General features: G+C 38.4%; 1 protein-coding gene across 3 annotated transcripts in view; it reads right to left on the bottom strand.

The window, feature by feature from the left end:
* Positions 1-20,200, bottom strand: part of USP13 (ubiquitin specific peptidase 13) — a 148,298-nt gene that overhangs the window by 54,532 nt on the left and 73,566 nt on the right. For all 3 annotated transcript variants that reach the window (XM_074190991.1, XM_074190993.1, XM_074190994.1), the window contains 4 exons: positions 13,261-13,403; positions 5,016-5,200; positions 1,920-2,014; positions 117-304 (listed from right to left, as the gene is read on the bottom strand). In XM_074190991.1, coding sequence (XP_074047092.1) covers positions 117-304; positions 1,920-2,014; positions 5,016-5,200; positions 13,261-13,403 — 611 coding nt within the window. The remainder of the gene's footprint in view (positions 1-116; positions 305-1,919; positions 2,015-5,015; positions 5,201-13,260; positions 13,404-20,200) is intronic.

The raw sequence follows: 20,200 nt of genomic DNA, 5'->3' as shown, positions 1-20,200 counted from the left end.
CAAGCTTCCAAGTGTCATCCGCCATGTCTTAACAGAGATGAGAATGGAGTGTTGGTACCACAACATGAACAAGAGACCACAATGGAAATCCCATTCTTTGGAGTGTCAAAACTTACATTCTCTGAAATTCAGGGATGCTGAAAATGGCTTGCATGACCACACTGAGATAGCAACTATTTCCCAGATTCTTCATTCCGGTGAATCCAGACCCATACATGGGCTTCAGTTTCATTCCCGACTCCTGAATGACTTCCCACTCGCTGATCCTGGGTTTGACATCATTGTCCCTTGTGCCATTTTCTGTCTAGATGCCAAATCATTAAAGAAAGACAATGTAAATTAATTTGATATCATTCATTAATTTGATGCCATTCATGACTCCTGATGGAACCCTAGCATTATCTATCTTCTCATTCAGTCTTTCTGGAATGTTCTGCCCTTTGGGATGGGGAGGAAGAAATGCAAATAAAGAAGAAATGGTAAACTGAAAGGGACAAAGGCAAAAAAAAAAAAACAAATGAGTAACGTAATCTTCTAATAATAGCTCATAGTGAGCTTGTACTTTGACTTTGGCAAAGGACTTTACCTATTATGATCTCATTTTAATCCTTACATTTCTGAGATTAAGTGACTCACCGACATTTCCAGAACTCTATGCCCTACCAAGATGTCTCCTATGACCCTATGAGCATCAGATTTGGAATCAGAAGAGTTGGGGTCAAATGCCAACTTTACTGTTCACTACTATATGAGGTTCAGTTTCCTCATCCATCAAATAAGAGTATTAAAACCAAATAACCTCTTTAATTCAACTAATACTCACATGACCTATGTGAGTCTCTTAACTATAATGGCATCCTCAGGACCTTCTAAACTAGAAAGTCACAAACTGAACCCAATAACTCAGATGTGGTCAAACATACTGAAAATACCATATGCACAATACCTCAAATATTTCACTATCCATAGAGCAGTCATAGAGTAAAAATAAGACAAGGATTCTTAATGATGGTTATAACTTTAACTTTTTAAGTGAAATCAACTTGACTTACCTCGAGATGGAAGTATATTATAGCTGACAGTTTCAAAGGTCATCTTCTCTTATTACCTTATTACTCTTATTACTATTTATTTTCTTTTCATTACTCTCATTATTATTTAACTGTCCAGAGAGTGGGGTACAGTAAGGAGAAATTCTATACTGATCCCATCAAATCAAAAAAAGCCATCTCCAAAATTCAATACTAATTTCCCATTTATATTACAAAAATCAAATCTAATCTTTAAATCCAATGACAAGTTAGATTCTAGTCACCCATACCTATAAAATACACCCTCCTCAGCTCTACCTCAATGTCCCTCTCTTCTTTCAAGATCTGGCTTTAAGCTCCAACTTCTGCATGAAGTCTTTCATGAACCCTCTGAAACAAGTCTTTCTTGAACACCTCTCTTCCCTATCAATAGTTAGCAGATTCTCCAACCCCCTACATGGACCTAATTCTTTGTATTTGTTTTATTTATTGCCTTTATATGATTCCGTAGATATAGATATAGATATAGATATAGATATAGATATAGATAGAGATAGAGATAGATAGATATAGATAGATATAGATAGATATAGATAGATATAGATATATATTTGTATGGATGCTTATCTCCTCTATTAGAAGGTAAGCTCATTGAGTCTAGGACTTCTTTCATTCTTTGTATTAATAATAGTCCCAGTGCCTAGCGCATAGGATTAATGCCAAATCATTGGATTTGAAAACAAGAATCATTAAAACTTCATATTTTATCATAACGAATATTCATATGAGAAAAAGAATATTTAAATTAGATCTAAAAACCTCTCTGCCATCACCACCCGACCCCCCTACCATGGAAATAAAGCTATAAACCAAAGTGGGCCTTCTCACCGAATGCATCTGAAGCATATCAATCCCAAAATGTGCTAAGTGCTTGGCTAAATGGGGATCTAAAACAGACTCCTCTTCTTGGAAGGAATAGACATCTGTAAAGGGAAAAGGAATTTGTAAGCATTTGGATACATGATAAATTTCCTTGATTTTTTTTTAAAGACTGAGTTTCTCTATCTCTTACAGGTTAGAAGGACAGGAGATATTCACAGGCCTGACCATCTGTTGAATGGCATAAATTCTTTGATTTGCTCTAAATCTAATCTGGGTCGTTTGTGCCAGTCTGGCAGCATGGTGGCCTCCCTCCCCAATTCCAGTCCCACTCCTGTGAGCTCGCCATATTGATGCCAGACTTAGTTGGATCCCAGAGCCTAATACAGGTTGGAATTCCCGAACTCAACTCCTAAATGGCAAAAAAAAAAATTTTAATTCTCAGAACTATGTCCTGAACTATTAAAAATTATCAGTGTTTATATAAATTTTTAGAAATTTAATCCAGCTGGTAGTACAATGAGTAAAGTGCTGAACCCAGGAAGTTTAAATCTGACCTCAGGCATTTATGAGTTATGTGACCCTAGGCAAGTCACTTAACCCTGTTTACCTCAGTTTCTCCATCTGTAAAATGAACTTGAGAAGCAAATGGCAAATCACTCTAGTATCTTTGGCAAGAAAATCCCAAATGGGGTCAAAAAGAGTTGGACACTATTGAAATAACTCAACAACAGCCTAAGAGGATGGCAAAGTGAAGCTATCTGGTTTATGTGACACACTGGACTAAATTCAGAGTCAGCGGAGCTAGGTTCTTGCTCTGTCATGTGGGCATTAATAAACACATTGATTTGCTGCTATTAAATTTCCAGCTATGTAAACTAAAAATCATATTCCCTAGACTATCTGTAAATAAAAAGAAACAAAGTTTATTTTGATTTGAGAGACAGTGTGGTGTAGGGACACAGAAGTAACCTTGTATTGGGTAAGACCTGAGTTCAAATCCCACCCCTGAAACATTTGAGCTGTATGACAATGGACAAGTCACTTAACCTCTAGATGTCCCAGTTAGCAAGTGTCCCTTAGTGTCCTAAGACTGCACTTTACAAAGATGATGCCAATCTATATCTTTACTGGGAGTCCTTTATACCAAATAAATAAGAGATTCAGTCAAAAAAAGATAACTAACACTAACCAAAAATAAGTTTAATTTAAAAAGTACTTTGAAAAAAAAGTTTTTCCTCTGTTGTCACCATCCTTCCTCCTTGAAAAGCAAAAAACTCTCAGGGGACAAAAGGTCCCAGAAATGTAACAACAAAAAGAAATGCCTGCTCTTTACAAAGCACAAATTAATATTCCTAAAACCTGGCTTGTAAAACTATTAAACTGCATGCTGTTCCTGAATAATTTAAATGTTATTATGCTAATTAGTTTGAGAACTAAACTCTCCCCGCTGGCTGCAATTCCCAACAATCATCCAAGACCTTAAGAGTATAAAGTTAGACAATTCAAAAAAAAATTTTTAGACAAGTGAAATCTGAAAGATTCCCAACTGGATCAAAGCTTTACAAGAGGAGGGACTACAAAGGTCCTTAGATCAACCCCCTCATTTTATAAATGAGGAAACTGAGGCCCAGGGAGCTTAGAGGATCTGCCCAAGGTCACACTAAAATTTGAACCACAATCTGTCAACTTCGAAGGCAGCCTTTTCTCCTCCCCACCAAGCTGCCTCTCAAATGACACCCTGTCTGTTACAACATCTAAATGTGTCACTGTGGATCTCATTTGGCACTCCTGGCTGGATTCAACACACTCCTCATTTTAATCCTGATTTCAGGTCATTGGGTTGTATTCAAATTTATTTGGGGGCAAGAGGGGACAGCATTTGAAGATATTGTTGGAATGAAAAACAGTGCCTCTCTCAACTCGAAGGAAAGTAGCTGCACGATTGTCCAAAATGTGAATATAAAAAATCTGTCAACGAATGGAACACTGCTTACTCAAATCTCTGAGAATCAAAATCAGTCAGCCTAAGGACGGAGGGTTCAAGTTCAAATGGGGTGATGGCCTGAGACAATAGGAAGAAATCAATGGAGCAGAAAGATATAGGATCAGAGATGGGGAGCATATTACCCATGTGATTCTTTGGAGATCAGCTAGGCTGGCCCCTCATTTTATAGATAAGACCCAAAGACCAGAGAGGGTGACTTGTCCAAGGTCACAAAATTAGGACTTGAACTCAGGCACACTGAATCACCTAGGTACAAGTCTAACTGGTCCATGATGTGTCATACTATAAATTAAAAGGTAACTTTGGGAGGAGTGAGGCAGAAGGAGTAATGGAAGAACAATGAGGAGGTGGTCAGAGAAGAGAGTGTTAGAGTTTGGGGTCTTGGAGATACAAAAGTTGAGATGATGATGATGATGATGATCATCATCATCATCATGACAAATGTGTCATTCAAAAGTTTGAATAAAAGGGATAATTAAGAAGGTTGATGAATGGAGGTGCCAAGGCCTGAGAAGGGTTCCCAATGAGAATAAAGAGGTCAGCAGGTAAGGCAAGAAACTGTGAGTCATGTGCTCACAACCTTGAGAGATAAGTGATATATTTAACCCTATTCTACAGATGAGGAACTGAGGCAAACAGAGGTTATTTGACTTGCTCAGGGTTACAGAGTCAGTATGTATCACAGAGATGACTTAAACCCAGACTTTACGAGTTCCAAGGCCATCATAAGATAACCACAGCAAACTTTTTCTTAGACATATACTTATATACATATATAGGGATTATATATAAATATATATATATATAATATATATAATAATGATTATATATAGCAATGATTTTACTGCTGTAAGGAATTTCCTGATGAGCAATCTCCCCATACCAGTACAGATCAGCAACTTGCCTGCAAATTATAGTCATAGGGAGTTTCTTGGGGTATTGTGAGGTTTAACCCCCAGCTGAGGTCACTCAGGTTAAGGATCAGAGGCCAGACTTGAACCAAGATCTTCTCAACTCATGGTGTCAATAGGTTTAGAGCCCTGTCCCCATTGCCCCCTTCCCCCAATTTCTTAAACCCCAAAGCTTGAAAGACTCACCTGCCCCATCTGGAGTGATGGTTCCTAACTTCACTGCTAAAGGGTATCCCATTTCTTTATAATGGTCCAGCGCATGCCCGTTTCCCCCCATGTTGTCAAAGAACCACTTTCCACAAAGGATGGTGCCATCAGTCAGATTCAACCAGAGGTTCTCTCTCAAGTCACACTTGGCACACTTCCAGCCGCTAGACAGACACATGTAAAAAGAAGAAAAAATGTAAAAAGTGAGTAGAAAACTAGAAAGAAATTAGATGTGCATACACGGAAAGTTGGCTAAACAAATTGTAATGCATTAATGAAATGAAAGATTACTGTACTATAAAACTGATGAATGCTGAGAGGCACAGGAAGACTTCAATGAACTGATGCATAAGGGAAGGAGGTAGAACCAAGAACGCAAAGTACACAATGACCTCAACAACATAAATGGAAAGAACATTAACAATCATAAAACAATCAGAACTGAATGCTGGGAAATTATAATGATCATCCTTGTTTCCAAAAAGGAGGTATGAGGAGAGACCTCCCTTCTTTGCAGAGGGGGGACAATGGATGCGGCAACAATGCATATAAGTAAGACTTTTTTCAATATGCTGGTAAATTTTATTTTTCTCTTTTATTGGCCTCTGGGAGGGGAAGGGCCAAGATAACACTGGGAAATGTATGTGATATTGAAAGCAGAAGGTAGTATGAATTTTTTTAAATAATTGTTAACATTTTTATAGTGCTTTGAGGTTTGCAAGGCATTTTACATTTGATCTTTACAACAATCCTGTGAGATAAACTCTATTATTCCCATTTTTACAGATGAGGAAAGTAAGAGGTTAAAGAAACTAGCTCAAGGTGACAAAGCTAGGGAAGTATCTGAGACTGAATTTAAATCAAACAGGTCATCCTGACTCCGAAGATCTATCTATTATGACTACTATAAAGCAAGGCTTCTCAATCTGGAATCACAAAAGACTGGAAAGAGTTCAATCTTTCCCTTTCCTTCAAGCAGGATTCTCTCTTCTTTAGCACATTGTGCTGGAAACCCAAGGCCAGGTCCATGGGTCTTAATTCTTTCCTTCTGAAAAGTGAGAACCAACCAGATGTCCTGAGAATCTTTTCTTTCTATGGAAAGATGACATAGAATGTGGGGCATTCCTGGATGCCCTCTGGGGAATGACTAGGTGGAAAAGACTGAAAGTCACTGGCCAACATTGCTGCCTGAGGGTAAGAGCTGTTGGGTCAAGTTTTAAAATAGAGATGATAAAATCAGCATCTGTTTTGATGGTCTTAGAGAAGAAACAATGTCAATTCCGAAACATTGACAATAGAGAGAGCCATATATTAATTAAGCAGAGCCCAAATACCTTACAAACCTGACTTTAAATTCATGTGCAGGGAACTCCCAAATGGGAAAACCCATTCCACCAATAGAGATTGGCAAGTCATCTGTAATTTATGATCTTCCCAACCCAGAAAAATAAAAGTGACTCACCACAGTCAGGCAGCTAAAATGTGACTGAGGTAGGATGTGAACCCAGGTCTTCCTGATTTAAGAGGAGGCCCTTTAGAATTTACACGAAGTTTTCCTCTCAATTCCAATTTACTAACAATGATTTTCTACATTCATTCAACTCCCATTTGAAACAAGCCTGTTAGACTAGATTAGGGGTTGCTAATTTAGGGTCCGGAATATTTTTTTATTTTGACAAATATTTCAATATAATTGGGTCCCTTTGTAATCTTATAAATTTTATTTTATGCATTTTTAAATAAATTAATTTTGAATATTTAAATAAATTAATTAAAAAGCATTATTATGAGAATCCTTCAATTTCACCAGATTGGGTTCAGAATAACAATGATAATAATAGCATTCTAAGGTTTACATAGCTTCTTGTTTCTCACAACAACCCTGGGAGAGAGGTGCTATGATTACTTTCATTTTGCATTAAATGAAACTAAGGGAAACTGAGATTAAATGATTCGCCCCTTAAGTGTTTAAAAACAAATGTAAATTCAGTCTTCCCAACTCCAGACCCAGCACTGTCTATCCACTGTGCTACCTACTGACCATAACATAAAAACAGTTAAGAATCACTAAACTAGGCTTCTGGGATCTCTCCCTGCTCTGAATCTGTAATACTAATTCACAAATTTGTTGTTACACACCTACAATGTGGCACTGAGAGGCAAAGACAAAGATGGAAGAGTTCTGAGCCCCCATCGAAGGCCTGCTGCTTTGGGGTCTCCATTTTGATGTGACTTTTGTAACTGTAGAGTTTTTATATACAAATAATCTGAATTTCAATGTGGGAGTCTGCAAATATATAATTAAATACAAAGTGTTTATCAAGTGGTATTTTGAAGGGAGTTGGGGATTCTACAAGGTGGAGGTAAAGCATTCCAGACATAGGAAACCACTTTATAGAGGTAAAACAGAACCATAGCCCAAGGGAGGAAGGAGGAGGGAAGCTGCTCACAGGGAAAAGCTTCAAAACAACCCCCAGGGGACTGATCATTTCTAGGATGTGGCCTGGGATCACCGTAGTCTCCTTTACCATCTATACAAGTGTGAAATAAGAAACCCATTAAGAGGGCGAGTCTTGTGATAGTACTCAGTCTTCAGCCAAAGAAAGACGAATTCTGTTCATTTCATTCTAGGTATTTACTCAGGAAAAGGGATTTATATATTTTATAAGGAAACCTAGTAAAAGTTTATAAGGAAAACCTATAAAAAGGGTTGAAACAAAATGGGTTTTCACTTAAGGTGAAACCGTAACTATTCTCCCACAATTCCCCTGTACATACACCCTCTGTTCCAGATGGCCTGAACAATTGATGACTTCCCAGAGAGCACATACCAGGCCCCTTTGCATATAAAATCAATCAACAAGCATCTTATGAATTGAATTCCTTGAACCTCCCATGGAAGAGAAGTTTGGGTAGAGAATTATCCCTTGGAAACTAGAGGTGGCACATCAAAGCTGTAAAATATACACTCCTTGTCATGGTTGGCAATGGAGAGGAGCCTGGTGGGTGCGATGGGGGTGCAATGCATGACGGAGGAGGAACTCCAAAGAGCAAAGGACACCATTGAGGACAGACGTATGGAAGACCATCTCCCCCTGGCTGGTGCGTGCGCCTTGGGAAGCCAGAACAAGACAGTCAGATAGATTACCTTTACTTGAACACAGCCTCTCCAAGCTTTGCAAGCATATGATGTAGCAGATGGAATGAGTTATTGAAAATATGGAATAAGACCTAGGAGTAAGGTTTTTTAATCCTTTTTTTTAAACATTTTAAAAAATGCTTCACTTCTTCCTAAGGCCCAAGTCTGATCATGTCACTCCCCTGTTCCCCAGAATCCATAAACATCTAGTGGGGCATTTAAGGGATTCTGACATCCTCTGGTCCTGCCAGAATTATTCCACACTCCTCCCATCAAGCAATAACTCTTATTAGCCACTTACGTTCCAGACACACTCTGATAGGTCCAGGGAATACAAATGAAAGAATGAAGCAATTCTATTTGCAAGGAGTTTACATTGAAATGGGAGGACACCTCTAAGAATATATAGAGAATATAAATATTTTACATGTATAAATACATATATAAGTGTATGCCGAATACATATGTAAAGAGGATAAATAAATACATAAATACACAAAATAATTAGCTACCAGTTTAGGAGGGAAGGCACTAGCACTTGAGGGAATCAGAAAAGGATTGGTCTTGAAGATGGTACTAGAGAGATGGAGTAGCCAGTGCAAAAGTGTGGAGATGGGAAATGAAGGGCCAAGTGTGAAGAACAAAGAGGAACAATCAACTAAATAACAATAGCTAAGACTTCTAGAGCACTTGATTGAAGTGTTTAATAAACACTATCTCATTAGATTCTTACAACAATCATGTAAGGTAAGTACTATTATGAGCTCCATTTTACAGATGAGAAAATTGAGGAAGATATATTAAGTGACTAGGCCAGGGTCACACAACTAGGAAATATCTGAGACTGGATTTGAATGCAGGTCTTCCTGACTCCAAACACAGCCAACTATCCTCTATATGACCCAGCTGAATCCATTCCAGGTATCCCAGCACTCTCCTTTTTGAATTTGCAGAAAACTCTCCTGATCTCTAGAATGTTCCCCTTTTCTCATCCCTACCACTAAGAAGCTTTTGCAGCTCAAATGAAACCTGCCCCAATTTCCTCTGGTCCCTCTTCACTGTCAATCCAAGGCACTCACTTTCCTGAATTTTCCTTGTACTGAGCTTGTAGGCATGTTAAGTCTCCCCAGGATGATGTAATCTTGAAGACACAGACCATTGTCTTCCTGACTTTGAGGCTCCAGAGTCCAATATAGTGTCTGGCACATAGTAGGGGCTTATTAAATGCTGGGATCTTCTCATTTTTGTGCTTTTATCTTCGAATCCTGGATTATAGTAGGTACTTAATAAATGTCAGACCCTTTTCATTTTTGTGGTTGAATCTCCAGATCCTAGATCACAGTAGGAATTTTTAAAATGCCTGGACTCCATTTTTGTGCTTGTATCTCCAGAACCTGGATCATAATAGGTTTTTAATAAGTGTAGGGTCCCGTTCATTTTTGTGCTTGTATCTCCAGATCCTGGATCACAATAGGAATTTTTTAAATGCCTGGACTCCATTTTTGTGCTTGAATCTCCAGAACCTGGATCATAATTGGTATTTAATAAATGTTGGACCCTTTTAAATTTTGTGCTGGTATCTCTAGATCCTTTTCAATGCCTGGCTCATAGTAGGGACTTAATAAATATTTGTTGAATTGAAAAGAATGCCAATGATTTTTTCAGTTTTATTTTTTAAATAAATCAAATCTCACTCCATCCAGAATTCCCTCATGATCCCTCATAATTTTAGGGCATTTCCTTCATCCAGAGAATACATTGTATACTAGTCTCAGATAAGCACACATTCATTTTGATTTTGTTTCTAATCCTTTTTTTTTAGGTTTTTGCAAGGCAATGGGGTTAAGTGGCTTACCCAAAGTCACACAGCTAGGTAATTATTAAGTGTCTGAGGCTAGGTTTGAATTCAGATCCTCCTGACTCCATGGTTGGTGCTCTATCCACTGTGCCACCTAGCCGCCCCTGTTTCTAATTCTTGATGACATTCCAATTGACATCCATCAATAACTAAAGGGAAGTGATGTTCTTTCCTATTTTTGAATAAGTTATAAAATAGAATAAGAAAGAAGTGTCAGCTAAGAACCAAGACAAAGAGGTTGAGTTCACTTGGCTCTTTCTAAGCTAGCTAATTTTGATCTGAGTATACCTCAGCCAATGTGCTCTAATAATAGCAGGAATGGTGGGTGATGGGCAGTAACCCAAAATTGGTGCCCCACAGTACCCTAGTGCCTGGCAGCTGGTCAAAATTTCAGGGAAGCAGCAGGTGGGGGAGACTCCTCAAGAGCTAGTGATTCAAAAAGGCACAAAACTAATAAATACCCACTTCCAAACAACCTGATAAATCCTCCCATCTAAGACCATCATGAGGCTGCCCTTCCTTTTCTTCTTTGGATATGTCTTTTTCCCTTTCCAGGCTGCCCTGGCAGTTTCTCTCCACCAGATTGCACCTGAAGATTCAAATATTGGGAGGGTTGGGGAAGGGTTGAAAGAGGTGAGGAGACTAGCCTCGGAGTCCTCTTGAGGCAGTCCTGTCACAGGCCCTACGATTTTCAAAACAAGGACCAAGAGCCTTATTCCTGATCTTATCAAGTGATAATGAGAACTAATCCTCATTTTATGGGAACATGAAGCAAGGGCATAACTAGTTATTCATGCTATCCATGGCCAAAAAAGAAAACTCTTCCTTCTACATTTCAGTTTTTCAATTAGGTCCATCTCTTTGTGGCCCCATTTGGGGTTTTCTTGGCAAAGATACTGGAGTGGTTTGCCATTTCTTCTATGATTCATTTTACAGATGGAGAAACTAAGCAAACAGGATTAAGTGACTTGTCCAGGGTGACATAGTAACACTTTGAGACCAGATCTGAACTCAAAAAGATTCATCTTCCTGACTCCAGGCCCAGCATTCTACCCACTATGCCACCTACCTGCCCTAAGATCTGTTTCCTCAACACTAAAATAAGGAGGTTATAGTGGCCAACCTCCAAGATCCCTTCCATCTCTAAATTTAGAGATGATCAATAAATAACAATTGTTTGTTTAGTCATTAGAGATAATAATAACATTTGTCTCCATTATTTGTGTACATTTTATATACATTATCTCACTGACCCATTATCCTTTGAGGTAGGTAATATCATTAACCTCAGTTTAAAGATGATTAAAATGGGACTGAAGTGTCTGAATCAGGATTTGAATTCAGATATATCTAGAGAACAGATAGATAGACAGATAGATGATATACATAGATAGATAGATAGATAGATAGATAGATAGATAGATAGATAGATAGACAGACAGATAGATAGATAGGAGAGAGAGAGAGAGCAGGAAGGGATCTCAGAGGCGATCTACTGCAGCAACCTCATTTTATATAGTGGGAAACTGTGGCCCTGGTAAACTAAATGACTTATCCTAGGTTGCACAAGCAGTAAGATCAGACTGTTCACTCTATTGACATCTATATGAAGATTCTCTAATTCTTTTATATTTACCTTTCAGGGGTTTTGAAAGGAGAGAGGAGATGGGGGAAATTGTTCAGTTTTTGCTTGCTTGTTTGTTTTGTAACTAGGTCTTCCTTTCTTTGCTAGGCTAGAAGTGCAGTTAATAGTGATGGGGTCAACAGCACTGAGGATCAGATTTCTAACCTGAGTCAGTTCATCCCTCCTCAGGCAATAACATTTATTAAATGGAAATGTTTTACATGATTGCACAAATATAACCTATATCAGATTGCTTACCATCTCAAGGGGGGGAAAGATAGCATTTGGAACTCAGAACTTTAAAAAAAAGGAAAAAATGTTAAAAATTGATTTTGCATGTAATTCGGGAAAATAAAATAGTATTAAAAATAAAAATAATCTTTTATTAAGCACCAACTGTGGGTCAGACAGTGTCAAGGACTAGGGCTACAAAGAAAGGTAAAGGATACCTCCTACACTTGAGTTCACAGTCTAACAGAGAAGATGATGATGATGATGATGATGATGATGTTGATGCTTGTCCCTCATTCTCTAAGAAGACCCTGACATCAGGGAGGTGATGCCATGTAAAGCATGTGAATTGGATTTGAGGGAGAGGGGCTGTGCTAAGTCCCCAGCCTCACTTTCTCCTCCAGAGCTATCTGGGTTCAGTGGCCAGATCTGAATCAGGATAACTGGAGATGGTCCTGGGACGCAAGGCAATCAGGGTTAAGTGACTCATCCAAGATCAGAGGCTGGATTCGAACTCCCACCCTTCTGACTGCAAGGCCAGTGCTCTATCCCCTGGGCCAACTTAGCTGGGGAAGATAAAATGATAGCAACTGTAGAAATAAGTTACTCCCTAGACAGCCTGGTGGCAGCCCCACTCTAGCTCCTCACCATTGAGGGGCAGATTTTGTAGCAGTAGTAGTAGTCCTTTGTAATGGAAGAAGACATCAATGACATGACTTGCAGTGTAGACACTTGATCAACATAGCACACTGCAGAACTCCTGAGTTCATACAGTCCACCGGTAGTAAGGTTAGGGCTACTTCTAACACTCAGCCAGTACTTAAGAGTTGTACCCCAAGAAGAATGCCTTGATAAAGGCAATGCTTCCTTTTTTGTCCTTGGATGCACATAGCACATTGGTTGACATGTGATAGGCTCTTAATAAACACTCATTGAACAGATTGCTGAACTGAATAAGGTAGCATGGGAACACATTGCAAAGAAAGTTGTGTTCTCTTTAAAACAAAGAATTCCTAAATCTTCTTTAAACATAACTTTGATGGAAAATATTAGTCTTGGTTTATAATAAGTAAAAATTCAACTGTAGCATTTCAAATTCAACAAACATTTATTAAGTTCCTATGATCTTGAAGCTCTCTGCTAAGTGAGAGGAGAAACAAAGTCAAAAAAATGGAAAAAGTCCCTGCCCTCAAGGAGCTTACACTCTCTTGAAAGATAGGAGATAAGTAAATAGATAAATAAATAAGGGAGGATAGAAGTGGTATTTAGGGAAATGTTACAATTAGGAGATCAGCATTCTTATGTGGCTGGTAGTCTCAAAAACACCCCCTGAGTCCTCTGCTACCTTCCACCACCTACACAACTCTCTCACCTGGGAGGAATCCTGACACCATTATCCAGTTGCATGAGATTATTGGCATGTTTGGAAACTTGCAGCTCATTTTCCCAGGAATCTGGCTCCTGTTTCCTATATGGAGATTTTGAATTAAGGACGGCATCACAAGCAATTGTTACCTGCAAGAGAAATCAAGAAATGATCTACAAAATCATAGCTTACAAAAGGGAAAGCAAAAATCTTATTGATAAATGTTCTTCAGATCCAATAAAAATCCAAAGCAAAGGGGTAATACACCACCTCCTGCCTGAGGCTTTCCCTATCATTGATGTCCTCTGCTCCTTATCCCCAAGGAGCCGTTGTTGCATTACTGTTGTCATAGTTGTTAAGTTGTTTCAGTTGTGTCCAGTTCTTAGTTACCCCACTTGAAATTTTCTCGGTAGAGATACTGGGATGATTTGCCAAGCCTCTTCCCTAAAGGAGTTTACATCCTGATGGATAATTGTATTGTCAAAATATCGAGCAATTAATGCAAAATGAATCCAAGGTAATGAACAATTGGGTCCTTCAAAGAAATTCTTCCTATAAAAAATGGTTCTCGTTGAGTTGAAGCCTGATGAAATCAGGGATTCTAAGACCTAGATAGAGCTAAGAAAAGAGTATTCCAGACCTGGGAGAGAGCCATTGCAAAGTCATGAAGACAGGAGATAAAGTGTTGTGTGTGTAAAACATAGCGTAGACCAGTGTAGTGAGATCACAGAGTGGGTAGATCATAAAATATAAGAAGGCTAGGAAAAACATTGGAGGAAGTCAGATTGAGAAGAGCTTTCAAGGTCAAAGAGGAAATGTTTATTTGACGCTGAATCTAATAAGAAGCCACTAGAGTTTATTAACTAGGGATGACTGGATCTGGTAGTCCAAAAGTCTAAGGCAAATAGGGTTAAGTGACTTGCCCAAGGCCACACAGCCAGAAACACAGTTGTGTTTTAGGAAAATCACTTTGGCATCAAAATTGGAGATGGATTAGAGTAAAGAGGGGTTTAAGGTAAAGAGACCAAGCAGAAGCCTACTGCAATAGTCCAAAAGAAAGGCTGGTAGGAGAGTATTGGTTGTGGAAATGGATAGAAGTGGACAATGTGAGGGAGACTCTGATAAACAGTACATGTCATGCCCAAGTTGGTCAGGTCTCACCACTGGCCTCATTTTCATAAATTCATCTTTGCCCCCTCTCATTTTACCCCGGTTAGCAAGCTCTGTACAACCAGAGTGAAAAGGAAAACAGGCATCCTCGGATTTACCATGAGAACTAGACTCCTGCCTTTCAACGGACCTAGATCTTATTTCCAGGATTCAAAACAGTTTCATAAAGTTGTCCCAAGTGAACAACACTTGCCGTCAGTCACACTGGCATGGAATGTTAGTTTATGATTCCAACTCTTAATGGGTACAAATATGACCCTGGATAGAGGCACTCATCCTTAGTCCCTTTACACCATGGTCAGTCAATGGTTTCATCAATCCTGAAAAGGCTAGCTTGCCCATTAATCTTCTGATCTTTGGCTCTGCTTCTCCAAAAAGGACACCTCATTAGTCAGATCATAGCTCCCATTGTAAGTTAGAAAGTACCAATAATGCATCTCCTAGTAGGAATTAAATGATGTCAAGCATCCAAAAGTTCTAACTTTCTGGAAACCTTGCTAAGAGCATAATTACAATTCTCTCAAACATCCCTCTCCTTCCTGAGGTCTCACTGAACTGTCTGTGCCTCCTACCACACCTGTGGAGCTGATGTTATTTCTTACTTCATGAGTGCTAAGAAGGGCAGTGGTGTAATGAAAAGTGCAGACTTTGGGGACAAAATACCTAGACTTGAATGGGTTTTTATTATTACTTGCCCCATGATGGGTCCCAGTTTCCTCATCTAGAAAATTATGTTCTTTCTAACATTAATTCTATGGTCCTAAACACTGAAATCTATGTTCCCTGAGGGCAAGATCCCTGTTTTTCAGTTTTCTTAAATTCTCTAAAGCATCTAATTCAGTTCAATAAGTTTTTATTTAAAGTATCTATGGTACCTGAGCATTCAAGGAAAACCACGATAATAGTTCCTACCCAATGCAATCCCCAGCTGCTGGGGAGGCTGAGTTTGGTAGATTAATTGAGCTAGGGAGTTCTGAGTTGAAGGAGAGTTAAAGTCACACAGGCATCTGTCCTAAGTCTGGCACCAATATAGTGGGCCCCAGGGAGCCTAAGGAAGGCCATGTCAGACATGGAGCTGGTCCAAACTTCCATGTCACTCAGTAATGGAATCACTCTGATTGACTGTATTTCCAGTCTGGTGAGAGAGGGAGATCCATCTCAAAATAAATAAAATTATTTTTCAAAGAAGCATAGTAATGGGAGGATATTATGGATAAATAATATTAACTGCCTAATGAAACCTACCATTTTGACCCATATCCAGTCTCTATCCATTATTCCCATATGAGGCAGTGGACAGAGTGCTAGCCCTGCTAGGAAGACCTGAGTTCAAATCCAGTTTCAGTCACTTACTAGCTATGACTCTGGGCAAGTTACCTGTAAAATGAGAATGATAGCACTTAACCTCTAAGGGTTGTTGTAATGATCAAATGAAATAATATCTATAAGGTGCTTAACATAGTAACTGGTACATAGTAGGTGCTAAATAAATTTTTATTCCCCCTGCCTCCCACTTTTCTCTGTCAAAGGCAAAAAGGCCAATGTGCAGAAAGTATCGCTGTTTTATCAGGGGATAACTCCTCCCCATACCCTGGGTTTTGCTATTGTTCAATCATTTTGATCACATGCAACTCTTTGTGACCCCATTTGGGGTTTCCATGGCAAAAATACTGGAATAGTTTGTCATTTCCTTCTGTAGTTTGCTTTACAGATGAGGAAACTGAGGCAAACAGGGTTAAGTGACTTACACAAGGCCACACAGTTGGAAAGTATCTGAGGCTAGATTTGAAGTCAGAAAGATGAGTCTTAGATAGAAAGAAAGAAAGAAAGAAAGAAAGAAAGAAAGAAAGAAAGAAAGAAAGAAAGAAAGACCAATAGACAGATAGACTGTTAGGAAAGAAATGAGGTGGAGAGAAAGATGATAGATAGACAGAATGAAAGAAAGAAAGAGATACAAAAGGAATATATGCATGCACACACACACACACACACACACACACACACATATACATATATATACAAATACATAATATATATATATATATGCATTCACATATTTCTAAGCCATCATTTTTCCATATTGAATGGAATAATACTTCTGGTACAGCCTATATTTACTACACTCTTCTCTCCACCCCCACCCCATCCCAGTGGTCATTTAAATAATTGCAAGTATTATGGGAAGGTTTCATTCCAGGACAGTGGTGAATGGTGAGGGTAGAAAAGAAAGGTATGACCCATTGACTAGAATATAAAAATCAAAGCTATCTGAAAAATCTCATTTTTTAAAAATATCATGGGTAGATGTGACAATTTAATACAATTCAAGAAACAGTTATTAAACAATCAGCAAGAATCTGTTGAGCACCTTAACATTGGGCAGGCTTTGAGAATGCAAAAACAAAAATGAAATGTCCTGCTCACAATCTATTATAGGAGATACATATATGAATAAACAATAGAAATTAAATTGAGGAAAATAGGGAGGATATTAGGAGCTAGACAAGGGGAGGTCACAACAGATATTTTAGGGGCAGCTAGGTGGCGCAGTGGATAAAGCACCAGCCCTGGAGTCAGGAGTGCCTGGGTTCAAGTCCCACCTCAGACACTTAATAATTACCTAGCTGTGTGGCCTTGGGCAAGCCACTTAACCCCATTTGCCTTGCAAAAACTAAAAAAACAAAAAACAAAAAAAACAGAGATTTTAAATAAAAGAGATCTACTGTGTTCAGTGGAGAAGGAAATAGTCAAACACTCTAGTATTTCTGCCAACAAAGTCCCAGATGGGGTTACAAAGAGATAGACATGACTGAAAACAAATGAACAAGTATGTTCAAGACACAGTGCTAGATTTTTGTTTATTCAAAGACCAAATGGAAAATAGGCCTTGTCCTCAAAGAGTTTCCATTTTACTTGCCTTTGACCCAAGTACCCCTTGCACCGAGTCCTGTTCCTTTTATAGACTCAGTTGCCTCAAATGTCTTCAAATGCATTTCTTGCTGTTGGTTCCTTGTCATACTGGCATATGAGGTCAATATTTTCAAGAAAACAGGCAAATGACATTTTTCCTTTTCCTATAGTACAGCTGATGGCTCCTTAAACCATCATTATCTTATATTTTTCTACTTCAAGTTATCATAAAGCAGGTCTAAGTTAGAAAAACTCAGTTTTAAATTTCATTAACTGCTTAACAGATCAGAAGTACCCCAGATGGGGAGGTCACGGGATAAAGGAGAAGTGCTGAATGAGTTTTTAATCTCAGTAATTTTCATTTTTGGTATAGCAAAAGAACACTTGCCAAAATCCTATCAAAAGTGGCAAATAGTCATTTGTAAATAGAGAAAAACCACTCTTGATCCTACAATTAGAGGATCTGGATTCAAAATTCATCTTTGCCACTCACTACACCATATGACCTTGGTTGGGCAAGTCACCTAATATCCTTTGACCTCTGTTTCCCCAACTATAAAAGTAGAATGCTGGACATGAACTCCACGTTTCCTTCTAACTGAAATCCCTGATCTGATGATCCTAAAACCTACTTTTAGTTATATGTCAGAATGTCTTGAACCTTTTATATCATACCTCATACCCCTAAAAGTCCTTGGCTTTTCAAATTATTAGCAATTTTTCTTGGCTATAGTGTACTTTGTATATAAAAGAATTCCACTACAATCACTCCTTGGATGAAGACTTGTCCAGCCTTTCTGATGTTAATTTGAGTTCTCATACTTCAAATTATGTGCTGGATATGGCTTGCTGTGGTTCAATCATTTCAGTCACGTCCAACACTCTATTACTCCATTTGAGGTTTTCTTGGCAAAAAGAGTGCAATGGTTTGCCATTTCCTTCTCTAACTCATCTGACAGAAAAGGAAACTAAGACAAACAGGGTTATGTGACTTGCCTAGGGTCATATAGTTACTAAGTCTGAGGACAGATTTGTACTCAGGTTTTCCTGACTCTAAGCCGAACACTCTATCCACTGTGCCCCCAAGCTGCCCATGTTGCTGGATATTGATGAGATCTAAATCTAAAAGATTGATAGGATGAAAAGCTTTCACAAGTAATTTGTTTTTCCAAGAAGATATGAGGTTAATGAAGACATAAAAGAAAGTGTAAGATTTATTTATGATATATTATTTCACTTTCCCCTAAAGGCAGATATCTATATGGAAATTTTGCTTTAAAATATAACCATAAAAATTTTACATTTGTCTAACAGTGATATAGGAGCCCTAGTGTTATTCAGAAAAATCAAATCAACAAGCATTAAGTACCTAAAATAAACAAGACACTGCAATAAGCACAAAAGATAAAAAAAAAGAGACAAAAAACAGACTCTGAATTTTATCAAATATGATTTCTGAACTTTTTTGAACTTTTTTCTTTACTTTTCTGAACTTGGGAAATAAAACAAGCATTTCTATAACACAATAGAATAGGAAAAAACAGACGATTGTAAAAGAATCTCTGGTATCTACAGAAGCAGCAAGAAGGTCCAGCGGATCAAGTGCTAAATCCAAAGTTAGGAAGACTGAATTCAAATCTACCCTCCAATATGTACTATCTGTCTGATCCCAGGTTGACCTGCTTCACTTCTGTCTGCCTCAGTTTCTTCATCTATAACATAAGGATATTGCTAGCGCCTACCTCCCAGGGTTGCTATGAACCTCAAATCTGCAAACTTCGAAGCTAGCTATTAGCATTCTTTGATTTATCAGAGGATCAATTCAACAGCAACAATAATAATAATAATAAATGACAATTTTATACCACTTTACAGTTTCCAGTTTGGGCTACTTTTTTGATACATTCCATTTTAAATACATTATTTCATGTAAATCTCACAACAAAATCCCTTGAGTTATATCCTCATTTCTAAATGGGGAAACTGAGGCTAAGGGACTTTAAGGGAATTGTCCCAGGAAGCCACAGGGCTAATTTCTGAGGTAGGCATTTATTTAAGTACCTACTTTTTGGTTCAGAATACTTAAAAAAATGAACAAAGAAAGTAAGACCATACTAAACAAATACATAAATTTTGTTCTCCCAGAACCAATTTTCCTTATCGAGTAAGTCAACGGCAAAAAAGAGAGTGAATGACTGGCTCTCACAAACCCAGATTCACAAAATATAAATGAGCCCTCCTGGCAAGCAGGAGTGAACAGGTGTCTGAGCATGCTGGGAAATACTGTCCAGAAAACTCTAGGTCCTGGCAAGCATCACCCAAGTTAAGCAGGGCTGGAAAGAAGGACAGGAAAGAAAAAGAAAAAAGTTTAGAAACACGTGGTTCATTCACAGAAACATAGATTCACATTTTAAAAGGATCTGAGAGATCATCAGTTCCAATCCCCTCATTTTACATTTGGGGAGACTGAGGCACAGTGCAGTGATGTGATCCAGGTTCACATGCAGCTAGTAACAATCTGAGGGTAGATTCAAAATCAAGTCTTTCTAACTCTGTGTACCCATTCTATCACACTGTCTCAAATTTCACATTTCTTCCTGTTGCCACAACCCCTATATCTCTCAACTGCCCCTTTGGAGACGGAAGAGGGAAGGGAGAAGAAGAAGAAGAAGAAAGAGGGGAGAACCTAAACAACAGGGGAAAATATTAATATTACTGACATTTGTATAATCTATATGACTTTTTATATATTACCTCATTTGATCCACCCAACAATCCTGTGAGGGTTCCAAATGAAGAAACTGAAGTTAACAGAAGTTAACTGACTTGCCCAGGATCACACAGCTACCAAGTGCCTGTGGCAGAA

Source organism: Macrotis lagotis, chromosome 6, assembly GCF_037893015.1.
Source record: "Macrotis lagotis isolate mMagLag1 chromosome 6, bilby.v1.9.chrom.fasta, whole genome shotgun sequence".
Lineage (NCBI taxonomy): Eukaryota > Metazoa > Chordata > Mammalia > Peramelemorphia > Peramelidae > Macrotis > Macrotis lagotis.
Note: the sequence above shows the minus strand (reverse complement) of the source record. Positions and strands in the feature narration are given on the sequence as shown.